The sequence below is a fragment of the Grammomys surdaster genome, unplaced genomic scaffold, assembly GCF_004785775.1.
Source record: "Grammomys surdaster isolate TR1022 unplaced genomic scaffold, NIH_TR_1.0 749, whole genome shotgun sequence".
Classification (NCBI taxonomy): Eukaryota; Metazoa; Chordata; class Mammalia; order Rodentia; family Muridae; genus Grammomys; species Grammomys surdaster.
Genome location: NW_021605168.1, coordinates 15,385 through 32,241, shown reverse-complemented (window position 1 = coordinate 32,241; position 16,857 = coordinate 15,385). Strand labels below are relative to the sequence as shown.

The 16,857-nt window shown below is 34.1% G+C and overlaps 1 protein-coding gene across 1 annotated transcript; it reads right to left on the bottom strand.

Moving 5' to 3' along the window:
- Positions 1-3,271: 3,271 nt before the first annotated feature.
- LOC114633717 (prolactin-like) lies at positions 3,272-10,600 on the bottom strand. Its single transcript, XM_028782322.1, has 5 exons — positions 10,570-10,600; positions 7,176-7,351; positions 6,303-6,410; positions 4,223-4,402; positions 3,272-3,460 (listed from the first exon to the last, which is right to left on the bottom strand). Exons 1-5 carry the CDS (start codon positions 10,598-10,600, stop codon positions 3,272-3,274), a joined length of 684 nt encoding a protein of 227 aa, XP_028638155.1.
- Between the last annotated feature and the right edge of the window lie 6,257 nt (positions 10,601-16,857).

Below are 16,857 nucleotides of genomic sequence, written 5' to 3'. Positions count from 1 at the left end.
TCACATTCATAAAAGAAACTTTACTAAAGCTCAAAACCCACATTGAAAACCACACAATAATAATGGGAGACTTTAACACCCAACTCTCACCAATGGACAGGTTATGGAAACACACATACACACACAAAACCCCACAAACACAGTGAATCTAATACTGTTATGAACCAAATGGATTTAACAGATATATACAGAACATTTCAATCTAAAATAAAACAATATACCTTCTTCTAAATGCCACATGGTACCTGTTCCAAAACTGACCATATAATCAGTCACAAGTCAAGCCTCTACAGATACAATAAGACTGACAGAATCCCACACATTTTGTCAGATCACCACAGACAAAGGCTAGGCTTCAATAACAAAAACAATAGAAAATACACATGTACATGGAAACTGAACAGCTGTCTACTCAATGATAACTTGGTCTGGAAAGAAATTAAAGCGTTCCTGGAATTCAAAGAAAATGAAGACACAACACACCCAAACATATGGGACAGAATGAAAACAGTGCCAAGAGGAAATTTCATAGCAGTAAGTGCCCTAGTAAAGAAATTTGCTCCTTTGAACTGTACTACTTTTATTTGACTTAGGAAAATTCAATGAGATGAGTGGTTCTTAGTATTGGATTCAAAGAATCATCTTGAAACAGTTGAGTTGAACACGCTTCCAGGTAACAACGGGGCAACTGTGAAATATAGTAATCTCTGGGCAGAGACGAAGGGCATAACTATTGAAGAATGCTGCTTTTCTCATACAGCCTGTATCCACCTTTCCAAGAATGGAACAGCCAGTTAATGGCTCTTCCGACAGCAATTATCAGTGTAGAAAGTGCCCCCACAAACATGACCACAGGCCATTCTGACTGAAGCCATTTCCCACTTGAAACCCTGTCATATAAATCTAGCCAATGTCCATAAAACAACTGAAGCCAAGAGGACCACATTAGGAAACAAGCTTCATAGCAAGCATTTGGGGGAATATTCCATATTCCAAGTGATGATAATCAGGATGAGAAAGTGGATGAATTTGAAAGAGAGTTAAATCAAGGTGATGTTCTGTTTTTTGATGGGTTGACTGAATCAGTGATAATGTGTGTTTATGTAAGTGTTAAAGGGGAGTGAATTTGTCTCTGATCAGTATAAACTCATTTCTTATCATACTTGCATATTTTAACAGAACCATTTAATTTTACTTACTTTTGCTGTTTGACTGAATAAGAATATTCTATTGATATCAAGTGCTAAGTCAATGATTACAGGTAAAGTAAAATTAGGAAGTGGATAACAATTCAGTTCATCTAAATTATATACATTTCTCTTGGAAAATTTACATCTTTTTTTTTCATACAGCCCCAGAATCCTCCTTCTTTTGATACATCTGTTGTCACAGTTCTCTGTGGAATCCTAGCCTGCTGATTCCCTATTGTATACTTTTCCCTTGATTCATTGTTTTTTTTCCAGAATGCTTGTTGATTTACCACATGCACATCAATGAAATTACAAATACATTATCAAGCTTCACCATTTTATTTCCTATCATCCCCCCAATCCTACAAACCTTCAAGTTAGGTTAATACTTTTACTTTTTCAGTTCCTAGGACATAGGTGTTTTTTTTTTAACAAATTGTGATGCTCTTCCACTTCCTTTCGGAATAAATACTCTCCAAATACTGTAAGTCATCCTCCGTAATGTAAAACTAATTCTTACTAGAATTTTCCGATTATAACAATAATGCATACAAAAGTGAGTTATCATATATTTGTTTAAAGAGCTCTGTGATTTTTCTATGAGTTCCTATCATCCTATCTGTATTGCATATAATATAAAAGCATTCTAGATTAATGTCCTTCATATTTTGTTGACTTGTATTTCATCAGACATTCATTACTGCATCAAAAAATCATAACAAGTACACAAATCTAGATAACATCAGATAGATTCTTCTTGTCTTTGAAACATTTTGTGCCTTCTGGAGCATCATCTAGTATGCTTACTTTGTGTAAGATAATTTGCATACTCATGAAAACTTCTTTCACAAGTTCATCTGAAAGTTCCAGAATTTTCCTCACTTTTTGTCGTTGTGTTGCCCGCAAGCAGAAGTACCTGATTCTCAACAGAATATAACTTCAACCTTATTAAGTAACATACTTTACTTTTAAACATTCTGTGTCATTATTTTTCATTTTCACTCATGTTCAAGTTCTGAGAAATCTGCAGGTTTTGACATGAAGAACAAGGAGAAAGACAGAAACAGCATAAGAACAGATGACATCTGTCTTCCCTGCTGTGTGACCTTAATAACTGGAGTATATGGAGAGTCTGAGATAACTTGTGCATGAGAGGAATTGTCAGCACCATAGGGACGTGCACATGTGGAATCTGTCTGAGATGGTGTTAAGGAGGAGTGTGGTTGAAGACAGTTCTTGGAGAAATAAAGAGACAGTTCATACTTGTATCCTAATAGAGTTCTGGGATGTTTAAAAGTTATGGAACTTAGGAAGACTGCACATGTATGCTTTTTGTCTTGCTTGTCATTAGACTGAGAATTTGCTTGCAGACAGCCATTTGCTCTCAAAGGCTATCTCCAAATTTCTATCTTCTTGGTCAAGTGGATTTACTGATTAACCATGCAAAGAGCATGCTTTGCATGTAAGTTCAACCATCTTTATTTTGCATTCTAGAGTACGTTAACAAGTGTCTTATTGTCAAATCAAACCACTAAGTTTAGAAAGTTTCCCAGGAATATTACAATACCATAGATCAGTTTTATATTAAATGGACAAAGCAATGTATGACAAGGTATTTTTTTGGTATGACTTTTTTTTTTCACTTTTCATAAAATACATTCTGGCTACAGCTTCTTCCTTCTCCATTACTCCAAGTTTCTCTCTTCCACCTCCCTTCTTCCCCAGATCCACTGCACCTCTGTTTCCCTTCAGAAAAGTGTAGAACTCTCAAGTATATTGAGATCATAGCAAGATGCAATAAGTCTATGTGTAAACTCTAATACCATAGATGAATGAGGCAACCCAGTATGAAGAATATTGTCTAGAGCAGACAAAAGAGTGAGATATATAGCCCCCCACACACATACTTTCCCTTTTAGGAGTCCTAAAATGATCTCATTTCTAAAGAAATCCATTTTTATTTATTAAGGAGCAATTCATTATACACATATTTGTACTGAAAAAGTAAAAATCAAAGAAAGGAAGCATTGATGATTTGGATTATCAGGGAGCATCCTAGTAATAGCTGGACTTATATGTGCTTAGCATTTGTTGTTCTGGATGATGCGGCACTTCAGGACCTCAAGATAAGTGGCAACTTTGTCAATATCACTATCCAGGCAATGGAGTAGGTTACTAACAACAAAGCGTCGGATATCTTCATTGGTTGACCTCACATCTGCCAGTGCCATTGAAGCAGTGTAGACTTTTTCTTCAGCTCCAGGATGAACCTAATCACCAGAAGAACTTGTATTATTTATAGTAGTCAGTTTTTATGCCTTCCTTGTGTTTGTATGTTAGTGTGTGGTGTATGTGTGTGTGTTGTTTGTACATGGATGTCCATGTGTGTAAGTGTGTGTGCATATTAGTTTGAAGGTTAGAGGTGAACTGGCATAGGGTTTTTTAGATTCCTTGTGCCTGTCCTATGTGTAAATATTTGACATAGGTTCTCTTCCTTTATCAGAGATTTGCATATTTCTGACTTCAGACTCAAGAAAACAATCAGGATGTTAAATGAATAAATCAATTAATTCATGGAAAAAATAAATAAAAAGTAAAAATAAAGTCAAAACATAAGCCACCATTTCCAAATTTTGATGTAGATTCAGGGAAGTGTAATCAGCTATTCATGCTTGTAAGGCGGGCTCTTATAAACTACTACATCACCCCAGCCCCAGCTCATATTCCTTATAATTTTGAACAAAAGTTTGGAGAAAATTTAGGAATAAAAGATTTCAGACAAAATCAAGGCATTGGCCAAGTAATTGTAAAACCTTTTGTGTTTTGAAATTTATGGGATATCAAGTTCTCATTGGAAGCCTTAGATGATGTCAACCTGCCAACAATTATTTACTGTCAAAGCTGTGAACATGTTGGAAGCCTAAATTTAACTATTCTGAATTAAGTATCTCTAGTTTCATTTCTCATTACAATAAAATACTTCTTTTGTGAAAAAAAAAAGAAGGAAAGAAACCTAGAAAAAAAACACTCACCCTGATAAGGATTGCCTTGATTTCTTCTAGAATGTCTTGGTTTGCTTCCTTCACTTCTTTGACTTTCAACAGCAAGGTCTCATAGGCCCCTTCAAGAATAGCCACTACACGCACAAGTTGTTTCAGAGGGTAGTACCAGGCACGTGAAATGCTGATCATGATCTTCAGAAGGACATCTGACTAATCAATGATCATTGAACATTAAGTTAAAATAAGTCAAATACATCAAAGTAGATACATGTGGTATTTGTATGATCATGGTTAACTACAATATCTAGTTGTTTGAATGAGTGTATGGAAAATGTTTGGTATGTAAAACATTATAAAAATGGAAATTTTAATCCATAGAACTTCAGTTTGCTAAAACAAAAAAAATCTTTCTTTTTTTCTAAGACCAACTTGATTATATTTTGGTTTTCTTCTTCATTCTATCATGCTGAATTCATGATCTTTTCTATTTTGTTATTTCTCTTGTTCATGAGTAATCAAAGATTTGCTGACACTTGGTAGGTGTCCGCAGGACATGATTCATATAAAAAGACACTAATATCAACTGTCAAATGGGCAAAATCATTTTCATATCAAAATAATGAAATTAGTTACTCATATTCACTTATCATTTTTATATTATTCTATGATATTAAGAATACAATAAAGAAATCAACACATCCATAGACTTTTAATGGTTGACGTTCCTTTTCTTCCTTGACCTTTGATAGAGAAGCACATTTATGGGCATATTCACTGAAAGAAATGTGGTACAGCATTGCCTTTAACAACATTGATGTAAAACTCATTAGACTCTAGAAAATATCTGTCGTCATAGAGAGTATATGCTCATTATCAAGATCACACATAATATCCATCTCCAATTTAAGATATTTGCTATGTTGTCTCTTAGCAACTCTACTTGTAATTAAATTGGACCATAGAGTGGAATCCAAATAAACACTGTACTATATATGTGTAACGGACATCAAAGAATGAATCAGGACAAATTGTGATGGCAGAGCAAGTTGCTGGTAGCACTGTGGCATTATGATTAAGAATGATATTCTGAGGTGAATGAAGAGCAGAGTCATATTATTGTCCTCCATGCAAGTGATGTAATAAGTTCTGTATAATCTTTTGACAGTCTTCTTCATAATTTTCCTAATGAAATATTTTTAGAGAACATTTATGAGGATTAAATGCATCAATGCCAATATGAAGTGTCTAGCTATAAGAAAATGTTTCCTCTTTCATCCTTCTCTTCTTCCTTTATTATAATTCCATTTTTATTAATGGAAATAGTTTCTGTCTAGATGATAGATACTACTAATTAAATAATAGAAAACAAATTATAAATTTGATATATGTACACATATTAAGCTTAGTTTGAATTATACTGATGTTCTTCTGACATCAAGTTACAGTAGATAGATAACAATTACACATTAGAGCTACCAAGATATGTACCCCTATCAACACAAAGGCACATGATACCTCCATGAGTACAGATTCTTGTTTAACTGGTTTTCAATCATAGCAGAAAAGAAGACAGACCAGTCAGGGAGGAATGCACATGTAATGAAAAAGCAAACAGAAATAGAGTAGTACTGTATCTCAAAAACAAACAAAAAAACAAAAACAAAAAACAAAAAAAACCAGGCATTCTGGTCAGTTAAGAAATATACTGTCAGTGGAGGAGCCTCTTTGATATAATATGCAACTGTGTTTACATCACTTCCACATGTGTGAATGAATGCATATTCATTTTTGAATGGTCAACATAGGTTACAGTAAGTACAATCCTATCTGCACGGCAGTGGTAAAAACAAAACAAAACATAACAAACAAAAAAACAAACCCGTCTAATATCCTGGTTGTGAATCACTTATAAATTTACTACAGTCTGAGGTAGCATTAATTTTAACATATAATGTAGTTACAATATCATGTTATTAACTCTTCAATCTTCTGCATATTATTGTTGGATATGCTATGACCACTCCTGTAATGCATCTGTAATAACCTACAGCACAGTAAACCTTGTTTGTTGCTTCAGTTGTTTTGGGGAGAACCAGGAATGAAGATTTACTTGTGTCTGTTGGATTTGCTCAACGTTTGCAGGGGTAGCAAGCGAAGTAGCGTGACAGGTGCTGAAGTTCTTCGCTCTGTACCCAAGGCTATGAGCAAATTTTGTGTCCTGGAAATAATAAAACATTTCAACTTATTAGCATTTTATAATTAAATAAGTGCAGCTATGTTTAATACATAAATGTATTATATGTATGTACAGTTTACAAAAATAAATAAACATTACATAAAAATTGAATAGCTAAGCAAGCAAATATACTTACAGTTTCTTCCCATTAGATATGCAGTTTCATTTACAAAACTATCAGTCCAAGTCACTAAATGTTTGAAGTGTCTGACTTATAACTTGAGTTAAATGATGTAGAATAATGTATCCATATCTATGTATCTATTCCTCACTGTTGGTCTAAGTTGGTATACTTATTTTAAAAATATATATTATGAAATTATAACTCACAATAACCACTGAGCTTTTAATGTCACCATATCAAATTCAAACTTAAAAGGCAATCGTGATGGTGAGGTTAAAATTAATTTTAAAACTCAGAGACCAACACAAAGAGGATACAGATAGATTGTAATAGCCAGAGAATTTGGAAGTATGCAATGAGATTGTGTCTCCTAGAAATGACATGGTAGTTATACACATGATACCACAACAAAATGTATATCTTGTTTGTACTTGAACAATAATAACACCAACAGACATGCTAAAAACTAAAATGTTAGAATTTGAGTGGCTCCCATCTTTGGACAAAGAAGTCCTGACTACTAATAAAAGAAGTATATTTTTTCTATGATATTTTCTGGTTTAATCTGTAGCATTTTTGAAGGGCTCATTATAGAAGAAACAAGATGGAAATGAAGTACTTACAAACTCCTCAGCCATTTGTGTGGTGAGGTTAGAGATGTATTGAGCAGTGAAAATAGCACTGTCAAAGAGTTCTAAAATGGGTATGTCATTGTATCCTTCCATGTCAAAGCACACTGGCATGGAGTACACATTCTCCCACAGGAGAACGTTTGACATCAGCAGTACCTGAAGCATCCCTGTGATAAAGAGAGAAATCACACCCAGATGATTCGTGCAAATGAAGTTGCCAGGGTTAACCTGCTCTGTTCTGGGAGCCCTGTGCTGCATAATTTGCTTCTGTATGTCTGAAGTGGGGAATAATCTTTGTCCACTATAAAAAATGGAGGTGGTATTTAAATTTCCCACTCACATAGTTTGAGAGTTGGTTGATTTTCCATATCTTTGACTTGTTCTTGAAGTATTTTTAACTTTATAAAGAATTGGAACTTACATTGATACTTATCCACAATATTTAGTCCTTCACATATTATAATAATTTGTTATATGATGTTCATTTTAACTTATTCTCTAAAAATTTATATTTTTTAAAAATAAATATCCAATGCCAGAGTTTTAATAATTGATGTCACAAGGAGCATAGATATATTTCCATCATCTTCATTTCTGATGAGAATAAACACATTATTGCTGGATTACTGGCAATGAATACGAAGTGAAGGTAGTCATAAATACGATTTCACACCCTCAAGTTGGCAGCTCACAATGATTACCATGTGTGGTGACCATTTTACCAAACCACTTGATGTTTTTACTCTAAACTTGATCTGTGAGTACACTGGATCATTTAAGTTTTATCAATCTGTATTGACTGTATAAGGTTGAAATATGGAAATGATAACCCTACAGTCCTATCATGACTACTGTGAGAGTCAATTTATCAGCACCACAGAGTCATCACTTCATCTTGTCACATAATAGACACCTGTGGCCTTTCATTGTGCATCTGTGTGGCAGAGAATTTTATAAGCCCAAATCTTGCCATTCAAAATGCTTCTCTTCAATTACAAGGAACAACACTCTCTTTGATTATCCTTTATTACATCATTACAGAAATCCCGGGAGATTTCATGTTATCTACTTTTCCTGCTCTATAAAAAATACTTAGGTTTAAATATTTTGAAATGATCAGTGATGATTTCATTGACTTTTTGGTTCAGGAATAGTCATAGAACTCCAGCTAATCAATGGGTACAATTTCAGGAATATAGAAACATGCAAATGTTATGTTAATATATCCATTTTAAAACTAAATGTTATATGTTATAATTAGAATATAGTCATTCAAAGGTTTATTAAACTGAAAGAGTTAAATAATGCAGTCCATGTTAAAATATACACTTCTTTAACACAGTAAGTAATGTTTAGACAGTTAACCAATAGTGTTAGTAAAAATTCAGTAATATTCTTGTTCATTTGAGCACTACTACATGAAAAATATAAAGAGAATGGATGTCTAAATTGGGGTTTATCTAAATATTACTGCAAAAATTAATGGTCCCAATAAGCAAGCAAGCAAGCAAACAACAACAACAGATCATACATACTTCCTTCATCCAGAATTATTAATATTATTATTATTTTGGTTTTTCAAGACAGGGTTTCTCTGTGTAGCCTGGCTGTCCTGGAACTCACTCTGTAGACCAGGCTGACCTCGAACTCAAAAATCCACCTGCCTCTGCCTCCCAAGTGCTGGGATTAAAGGCGTGTGCCTCAACTGTCCAGCCAGAATTATTTTTTAAAGAAAATACTTCTTTTATTTTTTGGAATATTATATAATTATCTTAGTTTCCCTTTCCTCTTAACTTTGAAGACCCAATGTAGTCCTCATTTTTCTTTTAAATTCACAGCTCATTTTTTAATTAATTGTAATTATGTGCACAGCAGCATATTGTGCATATATATATATATATATATATATATATATATTCTTCATAAATATAACCAGGTAAGTCTGAATGTATGTTTGTATGTTTTCAGGGTTGATAATTTGGTAGTGCAAAACAATTTTTGTGATCTTATTTCTCCTATTCTTTTGAACATGTGTGACAGTCCTAAAATATGTCTAAAACACAAAGTATATTTTACAGGAACTTAATTTTTACACAACATTTCACAAATGCAACAAACATATATTTAACATATAACTAGGTACATGCTAGTATTTATGCCTGGAAAAATAGCTAACTACCAATATTTTCAATTTTGAAATAGTTCAAAAATATACATAGTATATTTTTGAGTAAACAATATTTTAGCTAGAGAATGAAAATAAGAGATCATTTTATTATATTAATTAGTTTTCCTGAATCCTGATTTGAATAAGAATTTAAATCATCTCTACACAAACAACCATGAAAAATTGAGGCATCTGAGAACAAGAGAAATTGTCTTCCCATGATTTCTCAACACATCAAACAATAACCCAATATCAAATGACTAGCCCTCAAACGTTAAATACAAATAAAAATATGTAAACTGAGCCGATTATTTTTAATAATATATATGAATTCACATATACATCTATGCATGAAAAAAGGGACCACATTTTTCAAGAAAAACAATGAGAATTTATGAATGGTATTGAAGAGAGTAACAGGAAGAAAGGAATATTCTAAGTATAATCTCAAAGTTGAAAAGTGAATTTGATATCGCATGTTTTTCAGAATTGGATACATTGTAAGATAAAGAAAAACAGCAGAGAACTCCATCTCCATTTCATAAAATAAATTTCTGGCTGCCATCAATTTAGTTTTCATGAATCATATGATCTACACAAAGAGAAGCTGTTTGCTAACACAAGCCTGCTGGTCTTATTGATATGATACTTGCCTTCAGTTGAATAGGTTAAAGAAACAAATCTATTATTATTCATTATATTAGTCTTTATGACTAATATTAATACATATATGAGAAACAGAAAACCAAAAGATCTTAGCTACTACCTTATGGAGTTTAGACAATTGAATTAACAAATCTTGACTTCTAAATAACATATTATTTCTAAATTTACCAAGCTAGCCATTTGAGTTGGATAATATCATGTGTAAAAAGTGTTCCACAGCATTTTTCCATTATATATCTGTAAAATTACCCCTTCTACTCTCATGTAAGTTAAGACCTTATAAAATGTCTCCAGACATATTTATGTTTGTCCATCAGAGGGAGAATTCTCAATGAAAGTCATTGTCCACAAAGACTATTGTGCAATTACGTACTTAAAAAGTTCTCTGTTCTCTCATGCTTGGTATCTGTATGTGAGGCATGAAAAAATGTCAGTTCACCACAGACGTAGCACCAATGACAGCATTAAACATGTATACTATCCAAACCCATCCTCATAAGATAATGCCTTGATAAATCCTACTTAGAGAAACGTGAATGAAAGGATACTCACAGGAACATGGTTGACTCAAAACTGGCTGCATCTCTGAGAAGTTGTCTACCAGTGTCTTTAGCAGCTCTGCAAAGTAGCTTCACCTAAGTTCTACCTTAACTAATCTTTTATATCCTGTATATACAGAGAGACCCAAAGGGCAAGGAGAGCTGAAATGCAGAGGGAAGGAAACAATGTCTAGGTAAGGATGTCATTCTCTATTTTTCAATGAATATTTATACCCTCTTTAATATTTCCACACTCTATGTCTCCAAGTATTGTTTTGCTTCTGGGCATAGTATTTCTATCATTCAAATTATTTTGTAAAGTGTCTGTCCTGAGATGACTCATAGTCTTGTCTAGCAGGAGATGCATACTTATTACTTAATACTTTTTCCTTAGTTTATGGTAATATGGTCTTTCTGTCACATCTTCTGCAATGTTCCCTAAGTTTTCAGATATCATAAATAAATCTGATTCTATCCAAAATCGGACCACCACATTGTAGTCCTAGTCAATTATTCCTGACATTTTAACCATTAATCATTTTTCCTAACCATCAACATTGTAAACTGTTGCCTCAAAGTTGATGACAGTTTAAGTAATCTATAGAATGAAAAATAAATGTTTACACAAGGCACATTGAAAGGCATGCTATGTCTATTTACCAAAACTCTGAATCTCATACTATTGTTTGAGTCTATGTTTTCCTCAGGCTCATATTTTTTATTCTCCTAGAATGTAAATCACAAGTTTTCTCTTGGCTGGTTCACCTTGAATCACTTCAAAGAGATGTTAAATTGTGATTATAACTGTTAGTCCACTGTTTAACAACTTGACACACTTTTCAGGCTTGCTGATAACTTTTTTTATTATTCTCGTTTTTTTACTAAGAGTTTTAGTATTTACTTTTTAAAATATTTTATTAGATATTTTCTTTATTTACCTTTCAAATGTTATACCCCTTCCTGGTTTCCCCGCTGAAGACTCCCTATCCCATCTCTTCTCCTCCTGCTTCTATAAGGGTGTTGCCTCCACTCACCCACCCACACTAGCTTCTCTGTCCTGGAATTCCCCTATGCTAGAGCACAGAGCATTTCCCAGGACCAAGGGCCTCTCCTCCCGTTGATGTCCCACAAGGCAATCCTCTGCTACATATGCAGCTCGAGCCATGGGTGGCTCCTTGTGTACTCTTTGGTTGGTGTTTTAGTCAGTGGGAGCTCTGGGGGGTCTGGTTGGTTCACATTGTTGTTCTTCCTATGGGGCTGAAAACCCCTTCACCTCTCTCATTCCTTTCTCTAACTCCTCTGTAGTGGACCCTATGCTCTGTCCAATGGTTGGCTGGCAGTATGCACCTCTCTATTTGTCAGGCTGTAGGAGACCCTCTCAGGATAAACCTATATCAGTTTCCTGTTAGCAAGCACTTCTTGGCATCCATAATAGTGTCTGGGTTTGGTCTCTCTATATGGGATGGATCCTCAGGTGAGGCAGTCTCTGGATGGCCTTTGCTTCAGTCTCTGCTCTACATTTTGTCTCTGTATCTCCTTCCATTGGTATTTTGTCCTGCTTTCTAAGAAAGACATCCACACTTTAGTCTTCTTTCTCCTTGAGCCTCATGTGGTCTGTAAATTGTATCTTGGGTATTATGACCTTTTGGGCTAATATCCACTTATTAGTGAGTGCATACTATCTGTGTCCTTTTGTGATTGGGTTACCGCATTCAGGATGATATTTTCTAATTCCATCCATTTGTCTAGTAATTTCATGAATTCATTGTTTTTAATACCTGAATAGTACTTCATTATATAAATGTAAGACATTTTCTGTATCTGTTCCTCTGTTTAAGCACATCTGGGTTGTTTCAAGCTTCTGACTATTATAAATAAGGCTGGCAGAACATAGTAGAACATGTGTAGTTCTTATATCTCGGAACATCTTTTGAGTACATGCTCAGGAGTGGTATAGCAGGGTCCTGACATAGTACTATGTCCAATTTTCTAATCAAGTGCCAGACTGATTTCCAGAGTGACATGTAGATCACTAGTTGCTATAGTCCCAGTTTTCCTAACATACAGCATTTATTGTGCCTATTGACAGCATGGATGTAGTTCAACATCATATGTGTTCGAGATCCCTTTAAGACTACATATTTTTCATGTCATGAAACGAGGGTACATAATTTCTTAAGTAGTCAGCATTTAGTTATGGTGTACATTCAACAAGAGTACTAATACCAGGCATAGATTTTGGACTTTAGGTGCCCTGGCTCCTTAGAGCTAATCATAGGGGAGAAACTGATACCAGTTACAGTAAGTTATCACAGTAATATTGTGTCTTTAGTCGTAGTAAGTTTATCTTGTAGGAGGACTGTACCCTATACAATGATAATTTAAAAATTGTATTAACATTTTTAAAAAACACCATTGGTCATAGTTCATGAGGTATTTGCTCAAGAGCTGTACAAGACATGCATGTGTTACCGTATTTTTTGAAATAATTTTGTAGATGACACATTTCATCTACATGTTAGGAACAAATGTAGATCAAGCATGGTCCTGAAAGTCTTCAGATACCTTGATGACCAGTAATATGCAAAGCTGCAAATGCATGAGCCTTTCATAATGTATAAAAAGAGAATCTGTGTTTTCCTTTCTTCTTTATATCATGAATTTATTTAAGTATGCATGCAATTAAGTACAAAGTGTGCTTCATAGCAATAAACATAATCCCAGCTGTGGTCATTGAGAAAACAGGTTCTCTGGATAAATAATTTATAGGTCTGTTAATATTACTTAGCTTATAATTTTACTTACATTTGATCAAATCTACAATGCACATTGTTGTTTGATTACTCTTCCATCCTCCACTCTTCTGCATGTGTGATTACACCCACAAGACATAGTTTCAAAACGTAGCTAGTAAACTGCTTGGTTCTTTGAGTTAAAGCAGAAGCTGAAGACTCACTTGGATCTGTTCAGTTTCCTCTTCAGTTAGCAGAATAGCAGATGTGGATGTGTGGCAGCTGCTTTGGACTATATCAAGGTACCACCTGCCTGGATTGTGTTGAATATCCTGCAACTGATGAGAAGGACTAAGTTATCTTAAATTTGGAAATGAATAAATGTATTATACATGAATAAATTATTAATACAATTTGTGTGTAATTTTTAAAATTTTTGTGTTTATGTTTGATTTAGATGATTGTGTAGTTGTGTTTGAGAATATGTGCACAGACATGTGTATAAATGAATTTCTATATGAATCAAGATAGGAGTGTAATAATCAGCAGGAAGCTTGAGTTGTTTTAGCTTATTTTCCACCTTTTCTGAGACAGTATTTTGTTATCAACTAATGCCTGCATTAGCTAGCTTGACCAGCAAGGTTACAGGTTTCCCTTGTAATTCCTCCCATCTCTCCTGCAGGAGTGAAGGGTTTACAGAGATGACTTACTGTGTTCTGATTTGCGAAGGTTGTTTAGACTCTCTAGGCAATTGTGTGTTCACAAGCACTTTATTTATTCACTGAGGGATTTTGCTAAAATTAGATGTGTAATTAAAAGCAAAAAGACAAAATCTAAGTCTAAAAAATTAAGAAAATTAACCTTTCTCCCAACTTTTAAACCACTGGGCATGTAATTTCACTTTTATTTTTCTAGTTATCAGTTTCGTCCCCTCTTAACTACTAGCTTTGAGATTTCATGGAACTCTACTCTTCTTGACATATTCAGTCACTGATTGTTTATTTTCTCTATGAAACTTGATCCATGGTGCTACTGCATTTGCTCCTTATAGTAACCTATGGAATGGAATTTTCCATTAGAAAGTAGGCAGAAGTACGTGAGATACTTATGAAGGAATTTAACATTTCTGAAGTTTGGTTTCAGAGTTCAGAAGACAGGCTCATGGCATAATCAAACATGTTCTTGAGGTTTCCCTGGCAGGAAACATCCCAGCTGGGACACAAAGTTACAGAGGCCACATTATCCCATAGGAGATGATTTGACACTAGCAACACCAGGAGTGTCCCTGCTAAATAAACAGAGGTGTCACTCATGTTCATCTCTCCAATGTGTCTATAGAAATAATCCTTTGGAGGAAAGCTTTGGCCTCTTCAGATCTTTCTGCATGACTTGGTTCTGTATAACAGGAGTGGGGAATAAACATTTTGGACTGTTTATACATAGTTGAGTAATTATTTTTGCATTGATATTTTGTCAGTAGGTGACTTTCTGCATTTGGGATTGCCCTCAGAAGTTCTTCTGAATGCAGCAAATACTAAGAATTTATAATAATTACAAGCTAGCATTTTCAAGTCCTTCTGTTCAGATGTTTTGATGTTTAGGGAATTCATGCTTATTTTCACTCTCACACTCTATGCATTTGTAACATTTTAAAGTCAAGGTATGATTTTAGCATTTGGTCCCTGATGTGAAAAGGACAGCAATGGTCATCTGTTTGCTTTATCTTCATGATTGATAAAAATAAATAAGCGACTGCTGGATTTCTAACACCAAGGATGAAGACTGTATTGTTGTGAAAATGATACACTAGCTTGAATTTGATGATATGCCATAAAAACCTCATAAGTAAGTAGTTTACTTCAGAAAAAGATTTTGAATTTTTTTCCTAGGGAATGGTAATAACCTAAGTGACTTTCAACTAATGATTGGACAATGAAAATATGGTATATACACACAGTGAAATACTATTCAGCTGTAAAGAAAAATAAAATCATGAATTTTCAGGTAAAATTCTGGAAATAGAAAATATAATATAGTAAGTAAAGTAATCCAGACACAGAAAGAATAATTCCATAAATCCTCTTATTTGTGGATTTGAATGCTTGTACTTGATCATGTAACATAAAGCATTTAAAGAAGTAAGGAAAACAGAGAGGAACCTGAAGTCAATAGAGAAAGAAGGAGCTCAAGGAAAAATGATAGGAAAAGAGAATTACTAGGAAGTGGGTAATTGAAAAATATGTCCAACTTTAACTGGAGAGGGGAGAATGGAAATATAGAGGGAGAAAAAAAGAGACGTAACAATAAGGATGCATTTAAACTACACAAAATATAGATAAATAGATAGATATGGATGATATATAGATTTATAGATAAATGAGAGAAAATGAGAGAAATAGAGAACAAAAGAAATAGTTTTCTACTCAAGAACTTTATCTATCAAATACCTAGTGCCTTGCATATCCCTCCACTCAAGTTATTGTTTGGTAAAATTCAAAACCTCAAAAAAGTTATTATTTCTATTTCTTTTGCTTATCTTGAAACTGAAGATATCACATATTTTAAGAAACCGAGCTGGTTTGTCTTAAGCCTTCACCCTAAGTAATAGTTCTCTTACTCTTCTGAAGTGCTATACAAAATATCACACTAAAAGAAAAACTGCTCCATTTACTGAGCCATAAACTCAAGAAGTCACAACAAAGACTAGTCTGACCAGATTTCCACAATTCTGCAATATTTATGGACACTTTAATCTGTGACAAGGTTTTAAAAATATACAATGGATAAAGAAATATATCCTGAATAAGTGATGCTGTTCTAACTAGCAGTCTGTATGTAGAAACATGAGAATAGATCCATATTTGTCACCTTGCACAAAGATCAAGTCCAGTTGGATCAATGACCTCAACATAAAACCAGATACACTGAATCTAATAGAAGAGAAAGTGGGAAATATCCTTGAACTCCTTGGCACAGAGGGAAATTTCCTAAACAGAACTCCAATAGCTCAGGCTCTAATATCAAAAATTGATAAAAGGGACTTCATAAAATGATAAAGCTTCTGTAAGACAAGGGACATAGAATATAGGACAAATACGTGACATATAGCTTTGGAAAAAATCTTCAATAACCCCACATCTGATAGAGAGAGGGCTAATATACAAAATATCCAAAGAATTCAAGAAGCTAACCTCCAAAAACCCAAAAAACCCAATCAAAATATGGGGTATAGACTTATGCAGAGAACTCACAACAGAGTTCTCAAATTGCCAGGAAGCACAGAAAAAAAGTGCAAAGTTCCTAGTGATCAGGGAAATGCAAATCATAATGACCCTTAGATTCCACATTATACCCATCAGAATGGCTAAGACATATGCAAATCGTAAAGACCCTGAGATTCCAACTTACACCAATCACAATCACTAAGACAAAAAGCTCAGGTAACAGCACATGTTGGGGTGAATGTAGAGAAAGGAGAACACTCCTCCACTGCTGGTTGGATTACAAACTGTCAACCACTCTGGAAAACAATCTGAAGGTTCCTCAGAAAAGAGGAAATAGATCTAACT

Coding starts and splice junctions, on each gene's coding strand:
- LOC114633717 (XM_028782322.1), bottom strand. CDS start 10,600: ATGCAGCCAGTTTTGAGTCAACCATGTTCCT. Junction 7,352..10,569: donor TTTGAGTCAACCATGTTCCT/GTGAGTATCCTT, acceptor TCTTTATCACAG/GGATGCTTCAGGTACTGCTG. Junction 4,403..6,302: donor AGCAAATCCAACAGACACAA/GTAAATCTTCAT, acceptor ATCATTGATTAG/TCAGATGTCCTTCTGAAGAT.